This window comes from Cryptotermes secundus, unplaced genomic scaffold (genome assembly GCF_002891405.2).
Source record: "Cryptotermes secundus unplaced genomic scaffold, Csec_1.0 scaffold112, whole genome shotgun sequence".
NCBI lineage: Eukaryota > Metazoa > Arthropoda > Insecta > Blattodea > Kalotermitidae > Cryptotermes > Cryptotermes secundus.
In genome coordinates, this window is record NW_019718271.1 from 2,049,125 (window position 1) to 2,061,634 (window position 12,510).

The following is a 12,510-nucleotide window of genomic DNA, read 5'->3' on the forward strand; positions in this document are numbered from 1 at the left end:
TTCAATATATAAAGTGTTTTCCTTCATGATAGGCAACCAAAAGCATTTAATATTGGGAAAACGTGATCGCTGTTTACACTTAAAACAATGTAGGCCAAAAAACAACGCTCCTAAAATCTTTCCAGATATCCATGTGACAAGTAACTGCTAGAGTCTTGCCCAAAAGCGAACTAAAGTAAATTCAATCGCGTCAACAATGCACATTTTGGAAAACCCTGACAGTTGCTGCATTCGCCATGAAACTGTACCACAGGCAGAACGAATATAAACATCTCGTTTAAGTGGACCGAGTGATGCTTTAAAATGTACAAGGCGTTCAATCAAGGAGGAAACTTCGCAACACCGTTGACCGTGCCCAACATTCCTCACAGATTGCTGCTGTAACTGTAACGGCGCGCGTTAATCAGCGCTAATGACTCATTCTGCTATCAGCAGTTACAGCAGCGATCTGTGAGGAATGTTGGGACGGGTCAGCGGTGTTGCGAAGTTTCCTCCTTAACTGAACGCACTGTATTTCAGCTGAAATATCGAAACATTGTCGATCTCGTACGTGTTGTGGCGGAATCTTTGGAGATCAGTGCCAACACTGGGTACTGCAATTCTGTTCGAGAGTTGATAAAGCGAATTCCCGCTCTCCAACCTAGATGACATATGTAGAATAATTAGTAGTATCTCCCGACTGTTACGAGCAATCATGCACTTCTTTGGGGTAACTTAACTACTGTCATACCATAACACTGAAGGGTCTTAGCCACCTGATTTTATTAACTATTGTTGACACTACTTTCCTGCCGAATAGCAAACTAACTGCTCATCAAATTCATACCGCTTGAAACCAGAAAATTAATCAATTACTGTGATATTAAATTTCGGGGCTGGGCCGTTGACCTCAGTTATCTAATAAACGTGGGTATTCATTCATTCATTCATCAGTAATCTGTCAGACGACAGGTCCACAGTCTCTTCCAAAACAGTTCCTCCACTTAATGCGATCTCAAGCTTTCTCCTTCAGTTAAAATATCTTCTTCCGTCTTCTTCCTCGACTTCTGGGCACTTCTGTCTGCCCCTCCGGTTTGTTTTGTCTCCAGAGGAAACATCCAGGAAAAGTGATAATGTGGTAGTTTTTCCATTTGCTTTCCACATCGCAGTACAACAGCCGTTCAAACCACTTGTCACGCCTGTTGCTATACGAACTTGAACCATCTCGAGCATCATTTGCTCTGTGCTTCAAGTCGCTGCTGATGACGCTGCTTCCGGCATCAGTTTTTGGTTTTTGGTGTCTCTCTTCGTCTGATGCCTACCCTTTGACCTGTCCAGCAAGGGAGGCCCTGCCAGTAGTTACGCTACCGCTGGTATAGCTCTCAGGGTCCTTGGCATACTCAAACCCCGTCACCACGTTAAGGTGGAGACACCAACGAGCGGGAAACGTGGGTATACGTGATGTCAATTCTCGGCTCTCCTCAGAAATACAACCCGTAACACTTCCCGTAGTCGCATTACCAATGTGTGAACGGCTGGTCCATACTTCCATTTATGTGTATGATTCGAGTGACTTGTAAATTACAGGTGTTGTACTAACTGTAAGGTTAGTCCAAATTTTGACCAGTTCCTCCAGATTACGGTGACCGCTTTGATAACCTCTGTAATAAGGAAGAGAAGAACGAATAAAAAAACTCTATGGCTATAGCCTGCAAGCGAACTATACCGACCGAGCGACCGTCGCTTGTCGGCGAAGTTAGTGCCAGTTCTTGCGGATAGAGGGTGTCGCGTGGTCAGGGCAACACATACCCACGACAGTTAATCTCGGTATTCTAGACCGGAGACGCTGTTTCTTCGAAATAGCTCTTCATACAGATTTTTTTAATTTCTGGTGTGTATTATTATTTCAAAATTTGTTGTATGTGAGGTTTCGATATTTCGGGAGATAAAAAAGGTAAAGTTATCCCTGTGCTTATTCAATTAAGCACGACGCCATGAAGGCGTATGGGGGAGTAGATGTATATATCCTCGGTACTAGTTGGACGTAAGTGGTCAGCTTAACATCCTGGCCAATTTACCGTCAGTTAATTAGCCCCCGGTACTCAGTGGATAGGAGTCTGGGTGGTCCCCAGAGCCGGTCTGGACGACTTGGAGAAGAGAAAATTATTGAACGCACCGGGACTCGAACTCCGACCGCTCAGTCGTCCAGCCCGTAGGCACTAGGTATACCGACTGCGGTACCCCTGACACGACATTTATATGTATAATATAATATTACAGACTCACCCAGGGCCCAACTGGAGGAGCAGCAGGGCCATTTGACCCAGTCCTTTGGTTGAGGGTCCGCGAAATATGTTCTTATTTAAATAAAAATCGTTGTAAGCAGTCAAGAATCTGTGGGTTCCGTTTAATTGAATTACTCACATAATTCTTGACCTCTCATAGAGACTCGTTTGCATTGTCTTCCGTTATTTTCAGTTTACCTTTCGTGGGGATTATTAAGGAATACATTTTTATAATATTAAGATGTGTATTTTTATATAATTTGTAGCATTATATGGGGTGGGGACCCCATGTATGTAACTAGCCTGGGCTCCATCTCTCATCTTTAAGGGTCTGAACTCATCTCTTGGTACAGTTGGAACGTGAGTCGAATTTGAAAAATTTATTCTTTTGTTAACAAATCTAATTTTTATGTACGTTAAGAACTGCAGAATTCAGTAAACGCACCGAGTTAAATTAGGTCTAATTGTTAAGGAAGCTGTAAATTGTCAAAATATTAATTAAACCCGTAAAGAATTAAATGATTTGCTTTATTAATTAACAAATATCTCTGATATTCCGTCTTACACATAACACTTTTTTAAATTTTTTTTAAGTTACTGCATATACACAGTCAGTTTTTTAAAACTATTTAAAAATCACTTTGTACACTACATGTTTCGACCGTCAATCTTCATTATCAGGTGTTCTCAACTGTTTATGGGGATCGTTGTGCATGGGTTTTGCGCTTCTAATGTTCGATGTGTACGTAGTCCCATGACACCTAGTTTAAACACGCAGCGCAGCAGGAGGAAACCGCCAGCACAACGGAGTACACAAATAATCGTCCAGAACAATAACACACTCACTGTCATGGAGCTGAGCCCTTCTTGAAAAGCCGCCAATTGTACAGCTACTCAAGAAATTTCCAGCATTTTATGGAACCCAAAGGTTCATTACCGTGTTCACAAGATCCCTCCACTAACCCCCTATCTTGAGCCAGATCAATCCAATCCATACTGCCCCATCATCTCTCTCTCTAAGATCCATTATAATATTGTCCACCCACCTACGTCTTGGTCTTCCCAGTGATTTCTTTCCTTCTGACTTTCCCACCAATATCCTATATGCATTCCTCTTCTCCCCCATTCGTTGTACATGCCCTGCCCACCTCATCGTCCTTGACTTGATCAGTCTAATTATACTTGGAGAACAGTACAAGTTATGAGACTCCTCATTATGCAGTTTTCTCCAACCTTCTGTCACTTCATCNTTATGCAGTTTTCTCCAACCTCGTGTCACTATCTCTCTTCGGTCCAAATATTCTCAACACCCTGTTCTCAAACAACCTCAATCTGTGTTCCCCCCTTAATGTCAGAGACCAAGTTTGACACCCATACAGAACCACAGGCAAAATTATAGTTTTGTGTATCTAATTTTTGGAACAATAACACACTGTACACAAAACACTAAAGCAGGTTATTAACGCATGTTACAGAACACGAATGTGTGACGGGACTACACAGCGAACATTACAGGCGCAAAACGTAAGCACAGCATTCTCCACAGAACAATTTTTTAAGAACACCTGATGATGAGCAGTAACGGTCGAAACAAAATGTACAATTTAAATAGATTTAAAAGACTCATCGTGTATATGTTGTATTGTATTATTGTTGTTATTGCTAGTGGGGTGGGACTGAGTCCCTTGTACTGCGGCAACTTCTGGCCTATTGTACCAGCCCCAGATGATAGGTGAGGGTGATTGTGGAGCAGTTGGTGGAATGAAGATTGGCAGGGGAAACTGAAGTTCTCGGAGAAAACCTGCCCCAGCGCCACTTTGTCCACCACAAATCCCACTTGACCAGACCTGGGATCGGACCCGGACCGCCGCGGTGGGAAGCCAGCGACTAACCGCTTGAGCTATGGCGCGGCTCGTATATGAAGTAAGTTTTAAAGAATTTCTTAAAAGAGTGTTGCATGTAAGACTGAGTATCACGGATTTTTGTTAATTAATAACCAACGCGCAACAAGGTGCTGCAGTATAACGTTATGATTTGCTTTGTTGTAAGCTGTTGGGCCTCGGACGAAAACTGAGGAACGTCACAGAGCATTGTTTCTTGTCTTTCAGAGATCTTGACTGGAATATGTGATAACAATAACGAGAAAGAGGACGAGAGAGGAAAAGGTAAGTTTCATTATTCGTATTATGTCTGTCTGTCTGTCTGTCTGTCTGTCTGTATGTGAGTGTCTGAGTCATAGGTGCACTGCAAGTTGTGTTCCACTGTAGTCATGAAACAGAGTTTAATAATGAAGAAAGCAGTCTTCTGGGATGTGGCGCCGTGTAAATATTGTGTTAACCGACGTTTCGGAGGATAGTGTCACCTCCATCTTCAGGGTATAAGAAATCCACTAGCGATGAACCAGCGTGAGCAGATGGCTATAGCTTGTAGCTATTTTCGAATGCAAATTGTTTTCTTTGCAAGAAAATATATATATGAAAAATTCGCCACTGATACTGGTTTCTTTTATCAGGAATCATATTACTACTCGTATACAGATAGCAACCAAAACTCAACTTGCCACCTGCTTTCAAGCTGATATCTCGTCCGGCTTATTTTTAGACCCTGAAGGNTGTAATAATAGTTTGCACAAAGTAAGATAGTGCTTTGTAGGTCGGTCTTTGCACCAGGGATATCGAGTTCATTCTCGAAAACTAACATTTGAGTATGAATTGGATTTACCCGACAAAGAGCAAGTGTACCAACCTCACATACCCGCACTGCCGTTCCTTACTCACTGGGTTCGATTCTATGGCATCAGACCTCTGTCCTTTGTTTCGCGTTTCTGAAATGCAGACGATGTTACAGATAAGAGATTTTCAGTTGAGTCAGCTGACCCAGAGGTCACTATCATAGTGTCAATGCCACAATCTGACCACAAAATTAAGGAATTCCCCTTTCACTTATTCACTGAACTAACCTACTCCTTTAACCTGAGTCTTTCTTGGGAAACCGCCAGTTGCTCAGCTAGCCAAATATTTCCCAACATTTTATGGAACCCAAAAGTGCATTGCCGAAATCACAAGAGCCCTCCACTTGTCTCTATCCTGAGCCAGATGGATGCAGTCCATACCGTTACATCCTATTTTTTTAAGATCCATTTTAATATTATCCTTCCATTACAAGTAGGCATTTCTAATGGTATCTTTCCTTCTGGATTTCACACCAAGATCCTGTATGCATTCCTCTTCTCCGTCTTTGAATTCCTATTATGATTTACACAAAATACATTTTCTGTGAACCTCATTTCAGTATCCTCCAGTCCACGTCTGGGTTTTCCATGTGACATTATCGTTGAGTCTCCCCAGTAAACATTTTGCAGATTTTTCTCGTGCGTGCTATACTTTCCACTCATCTCATCCTTTACTTGATCGCCTGTAAGTTATGGAAAGTGATTATGAAGCTTCTCGTGGCATAATTTTTTCATTCTCTTGTTACTTTCTCGTTCAGAGTCTGACCTTGTGATCACGCCGCCCTCAAACACCCTCAGCCGGGTTCTCCCATTAGAGTGCGAATCCAAGCATAATTCTGTTACAGACTTTCAGGCAGAAGATGGGAAAATTATCTAGCACGGGTGTTCTCTCATTATTCTGTTATAATATTTAATTGAAGGGAATATGAAATTTAGACCGCGTCTGTGGTCTAGTGTTAAGAGTTCCTGCCTACAGATCCAGTGTTCATGGGTTCGATTCCCGGCTCTACCAGATTTTCTGAGTAGTGGGACTAGAACCGGGGTCCACTCAGCCTCGTGAGGATAATTGAGGAGCTATTTCAAGGAATAGCGGCTCCGGTCTAGAAAACCGAAATTAACAGGCGTGGGGATTCGTTGAGCTGATCATGTGACACCGCCTATCCGCTAAGTTGGCACTAACTTCGCCGATAAGCGGCGGTCGCTCGGTCGGTTTGGTTCGCTTGCGGGCAAAAACCACTGAGTTTTTATTATTATTATCATTATAACAATTTCAGTTGAGAATTAATCGTAGAATAAGCCAAGACTCGATGAAAGCAGAATGAATGAACCTTGAAGTCTCGAAGCACCAATGGGAGGCGTCGAGCCGCACCTGGTGCGATATGCTGCTGTATTTAATTCGAGACTTCAGTCTTTCTTCCCTGCGGGCTGTCTGGCGCCGCTGTGTGCTTCATGACTTGTATGCCTTGTACAGATTTATTGCGGCGTTGCAGTGCGCAGTCTCTTGAGCGCAGCGGGAAGCCAGGAAGGACACGTTATGAGTTTACATTCCTTATAGACACACACTTCGTATATAGAAAATTTTATAATGAGCTTCCCCGTTTGCACTGTTAATACAATAACGTTGCCTTGATGAAATTATCAGCAGTGGAATAGCGAGACATATAAAACGCATGGATTTAATTCATACGGACTCTTTCATGGTAATCGCCATGTTAATAATATTTAAGGTGGAGAAAGTAGAAAGTATGAAGTTGAACCCGCCTCAAGTCGCCACTTATTTCGTAATAAACCTTAATATAAAGAGTATGTCAGTATAATTAATATTGTGACGTGTATGCCAATTGCTAGGCAACAGGTCGGTAAACACATTCCCGCAACACACGCGCACGCTACAATAGGACGTCTACTGCAAGGCAGCTGAGCTGATTAATAACACAAAACGGTGTTTTCCATGGAGTGTGCTCCAAGGCTATATAACGAGGATCTTACGCAGTTAGAATTAGAAATAGTTCGAGTTCTGGAGATGGCAGTCGAAAATGGCAGAGAAGAAAGGCATTAGACTGTGCCATAAAGACTTCATGGGCGAGTTGAAGTTACAGTGAGACTGTGATAAATCCGTTGCCAGGATACGACTAGTGAAGGCGGAGAATTCTAGTGCGTGTACCACGGTAAACTGGGAAGTGTGTAGAATAGCGGTAGCTCTGTATTACCTGTAACCCCGAACTCTGTGAATTTATAAGGTGCAATAAATCCAATCGACCTATCCAAAACCAAAAGTCACCCCTACACGAGACAATATACTTAGTAGAGTAGTTGAATGAGAGACTACGCTGCAAGCCAGAAATTCGCGGGTTCGATTTCCGATGAGGTCATTTTATATTCCAGTTGACCTAATCCTTCCAGCCGCACTACGGCACTGGGTTCGACTCACTCTGTAACAGAAATGACTGCCAGGAATCTTCATTGGTATAAAAGGCTGCCGGCGCTTAAGACTGACAGCCTTACCGCCATCTGTGAAGCGATTATCTAGAAAATGTGGGATCCTCGACGCCTCAAAAGCCTATGGGCCACCACGGCCTGTTACAGGGATAACGTTTCCTTTTAACAATTAATTATATGAAAGGGAGAGTGGAACAATGGCCAGTGGTCAAAATAATAGCTGTAGGGCTATACTAACTGAAATATTATCACAGCCCTTAGGAGAATCATCAGGATTTTCGTGTCCCCAAATTTAGTGAAAAGAACATGGTCATGTTCTGCATGTGGATGTGCTGCACACGGCACGTTTATCTTGCACCTCTTCCTGTCAGCGGATAAAAAATAAGTTAAGCAAAGATGTATTAGTTCTGAAACTGCACGGGCCTCGTCAATACTGAAAGAGGGATTTACAATACTCGTACGAAGGATTATCTTATTAAGGATGCGCCGATCCAAATTTATAGAATGTCAGATGTGAAGATCTCGAGACAACCAACAATGTTTTTGTTAGATAAAATGTAAGGCTATCCCCGTAGCAGGCCGTGGAGGCCCATAGGGTTGTGAGACGTCGAGGCTCACACATTTTCTATAGACAATCGACTCACAGATGGAGGTAAGGTTGTGAGCCTTATGCGCCGGTCACCCTTTACCCTCCAGAAAGATTCCTGGTACTCATTTCTGTTAGAGGCTGAGTCGACCCCAGGGCCATAGTGCGGCTGGAAGGATTAGGTCAATTGCAAAAATCCACCTAATCGGGACCCGAACCTGCGACGTTTCGGCTTGTAGCATAATGCCTCAACCAACTACGCTACCGCGTGCCCTAAAATTTGTGACTGGTATATTAATACGAATACAATTATTGTGGATTTGACATTATGCACTCCTGGTTTTATTTAAATATTGATAAGCCCGTCGCAAGGCCTCTATCTAAACACAGGACAACACGTACACATACCAAACATCCATGCATTGTGTAAGATTCGAACCCACGATCCCGACTTCAGAGCGAGCGAAGACAGTTCATGCCTTATACCGCTCGGCTACCGCGAATTATTTGCAACCAAATCAATTTTACGATATGTAGGTCTAATTTTAGTACAAGATTACCGAAGTTTATAAACCAATTTGATATTACTAAAATGTATCTACGCGTCATCAGGGATTTTGAATGCTATTGAGAATTAATTCCTTCTCAGCTGCCTTCAATCAGTATGTGAGATTGGTAACAGTTTGAAGTTTACGTCCGTTTACGTCGTTTCGACTGTTAAAAATGAAAAATGCCAAGTCACAGTTGAGCAACGGTAATTTACTTCGTATTATACAGTGGATACCGGCGTGGTATGTGAAGAATTCCGTCTTCTGGGATGTGGCGCCGTGTAAATATTTTAACCGACGTTTCGGAGGAATATATCACTTCCGTCTTCAGGGTATACGAAATCCGCGAACGATGAACGATGACATAGAATGATGTGCTGAGCATTAATGGACAGATTCAAAGAGACACGTGTATAGCTTGTGACAGTTGTACGATATTTTGGTGTAGTAGTGTAGCTCAGTCGGTATAGCCACTCGCCACGGGCTGGACGACGAAGGGGTCGGGGTTCGAGTCTCAGTAGGGTCAACAATTTTCTGTTCTCTACGTCGTCCAGACCGCTCTGGGGTCCACCCAACTTCCTATTCAATGGCTACCGGGGGATCTGTCCTCGGGGTAAAGTGGCAGAGGCGTGAAGCTGACCACGCATCTATAACTATTGCCGAGGTCAAGAAAATGTGGATCTATACATCCACTCCCCCATACGCATTCATGTCGTAGTGCTTAATTAGTTCGGCACAGGGGCAACTATACCTTTACGGTAAAACAAATTAAATGGTTCAAAATTAACTTGAAGATTTGACGTGTATGGTAAAGAAGAAGAAGAAAATATGAGATCTGAGGTTCTCTCGACGACGAATATTAAGGCTGACCCGGTCTTGTATGTGACACCGTGCAGTCTGACAGATGGTTACTAGCGTTTCTTACTGCCTCCGTCTTCAGGGACTAAAGTCGGTTCTTCTGCCTTAAGGAAATATAAGCAGCAAGTTTCTCCGAAATACTAGCAGACGTCTACCAGGCTACACGGTGCCAAATGTCAGGAGATAGCAGTTTATGTGATGTTACGGAAGCATATGAAGGCTTGCACGGGGAGAGTAGCAGTTCTGTAGCCGAGTCCACTCTGCGGAGCAACGGGGCACATCCAAGGTTGTTACCTTCTATGTAAGGAGTCACATAGTCGCGAGCGACGGGTGGTATCTGTCACACCTTGACATCCGTTCCCGTTTAAGTTTAGAAACATCTGCAGACAAAACTCTGATACATTCTTACACCTCTAACCATTCGGTAACCTTTACTCCAGTTTAAATGTACAGTGGGTGGGCAAAATAAAGGAAACACTAAGAAATTGAGGAATAAAAATTGTGTTGGCTACATTGAAAGAACGTCAGTTGGCAACACTGAATGTTCTTCCGTTTCTCTTAGTGGGGGTGGATTCCAACTGGGTCTACTCACCTCGGCGGCCACTGATTGGCCTATTGTACCTGCCCCGTGTGATTATGATGATGGAGAATTTGGTGGAATGAAGATTGGTACGGGAAACCGAAGTACTCGGAGAGCACCCGCCCCCGCGCTACTTTGTTCACCACAAATCCCACTTGACCAGACCCCGGGATCGAAGCCGGGCCGCCGCGGTGGGAAGCCAGCGACTAACCGCTTGAGCTATGGCGCGGCCTATTTTCTTCCGTTTATTTACACTCGGTAGTGCTTATGTAAGTGCATTAGTGATTATTGTGACAGTGCGTATGGAGGAATCGGAAAATGGGCGACTTGTCCAATTTCGAACAAGGACAGAGTGTTGGTGCGCGTTTAGCTGAGCTTCTGTGACAGACACTGCCACTTTCTTAAGTCTGTCGAGAGCGACTGTTTCTAAGGCTATGTCGGCATACACGAATCTTGGGAGGACAGCATCAGCGAAGAGGAACAGTGGATGAAAATCAAGACTGACAGAGAGAGCGAGATATCACAGAACTACTACAACACAGATGACAGCAGAACTGGATGTTCTTTATAAGCCTGCCAACGTTTCTGCGCACATCCTTAAAGGTAAAACTGTCCCTGTAAAGGTTCGGCCACACAGAGCGCTACGCACGCTACGTACGCTACACGAACAGAGAAATATCTCCCTTTATTGCCAATGTCTCTGGCCACACAGACTTCCGTACGCTACGTACGCTCTGTTCCCTATGTTAGCTGCGTCGCATAGTGTACACAGCGTACGTAGCGTACGTAGCGAACATAGCGTACATAGCGTAGCGCTTTGTGTGGCCGAACCTTAACAGGCCATGAAGGCCCATAGTGTTGTGAGACGTCGAGGCTCCCACATTTTCTAGACAGCTCACAGATGGCGATGAGGTTGTCAGCCATACGGACCGGCCACCCTTTATTCCCAGGAAGTTTCCTGGTACTCATTTCTGTTAGAAACTGAGTCGACCCGAGGGCCACAGTGCGGCTGGAAGGATTAGGTCAATTGAAAAATACAGTGAGCTCATCGGAAATAAAACCCGCGACCTTTCTACTTGTAGCATAGTGCCTCAACCAAGTACGCTACCGTTTGCCCCACATCCATGAATTAACTCTCTAAATATTATCGAAGCGAAGGAAGTGTTTATGCTGTGTCCTCGTAAGGTTCGAGGAACATTGTTTTCATTTTCATCAAGTGTTATGTAGGAGACCATTGTACATATCTGTCGAACTATAAAAAAGTATATATATCTCATGAGAGAAACTCTGCATTATAGAAGAAAAGGTAAAGTTGTCCCTGTGCTTAATTAATCACTACGCCATGAAGGCGTATGGGGAGTGGATGTATAGATCCACGTTTCTTGACCTCAGCGCTGGCTGGAGGTGAATGGTCAGCTTCACACCCCGGCCGCTTTACCCCAGGGGAAGGAACCCCCGGTTCCCATTGGGTAGAAGGCTGGGTGGACCCCAGAGCCGGTCTCGACGACGTGGAAAAGAGAACATTCTTGACCCTACCGGGACTCGAACTCCGACCGCTCGGTCATCTAGCCTGTAGCCAGTCGTTATACTGCGAATCTCTGCTTTATATGAGTGCAATATTTGAAGCAACCACGCAGAACTGTTATACTGAAATACTAAATGTAGGTAATTAGGTTCAAACTTTACATTACAGCTACTTTGCCTTTTATTTTGCTTGTCTCAGGGTTTATTGTCGGTTATGTTACAGACATCGGTGTTGCAACGCACGTGGCATTGTGGACCGGTCTTTATTGTGTGAGAGACAGAGAGAGAGAACAAACATGTGGTCCATTGTATATAAATTCTCTTGAAGTGCTCTTCGTAAAGAGCTGGCTAGTTCTGAGTCTACGCCCAGAAATGTCAGTCCTAAACAAGAGAATATTTTATGTCCCTCACCTGGAAGGAGCAATTTGCATGCTGACTGACAGAGTATGAAGTATGGACACCGGCCTACTCTCGCAGTATTCGTCCTACACCTCTCAAAGCCATATGTGATACTTTTCCTTTCGAATTTATATAAGAACCCTTTCTTTAGGTGCTCAAATATCAATAAGAGGTGATAATCATGAAGTGCGGTAGACCTGGATGGAATCGGCCATGTATCATTCGGAGCTATTATTCCAGTATTTGCCTCGAGGGACTGAGAAAAACCACGAGAGACCTCGATCAAGAAAGTTGATCTCGAAATACAGACCTCCCGATTTAAAAGAATTGAAAAGCACTAAAGTGCTTTTCTTCCATTCTTACTTGAGTTTATTAAGGGAACTAACTAATTAAATATTCAAGTATAATTATGATTATCAAGTGAAGGAGGATGAGATGGGCGGGTCATGCAGCACGAATGGGAAAGAAGAGAAATGCATATAGGATATTGGTGGGAAAGCCAGAAGGAAAGAGACCACTGGGAAGACCAAGGCGTAGGTAGGACGACAATATTGAAATGGATCTTAGAGCGATAGAATGGG

At 43.7% G+C, this 12,510-nt stretch overlaps 1 protein-coding gene across 11 annotated transcripts in view; it reads left to right on the plus strand.

Moving 5' to 3' along the window:
• The window catches only part of LOC111872121 (nuclear factor 1 X-type), a 636,309-nt gene that overhangs the window by 532,425 nt on the left and 91,374 nt on the right, over positions 1 to 12,510 (plus strand). For 10 of the 11 annotated variants that reach the window (XM_023866148.2, XM_023866057.2, XM_023865735.2 and 7 more), the window contains one exon: positions 4,373 to 4,429. The exons of the other annotated variant lie outside the window; for it this stretch is intronic. In XM_023866148.2, coding sequence (XP_023721916.1) covers positions 4,373 to 4,429 — 57 coding nt within the window. The remainder of the gene's footprint in view (positions 1 to 4,372; positions 4,430 to 12,510) is intronic. 11 annotated transcript variants of the gene reach the window in all.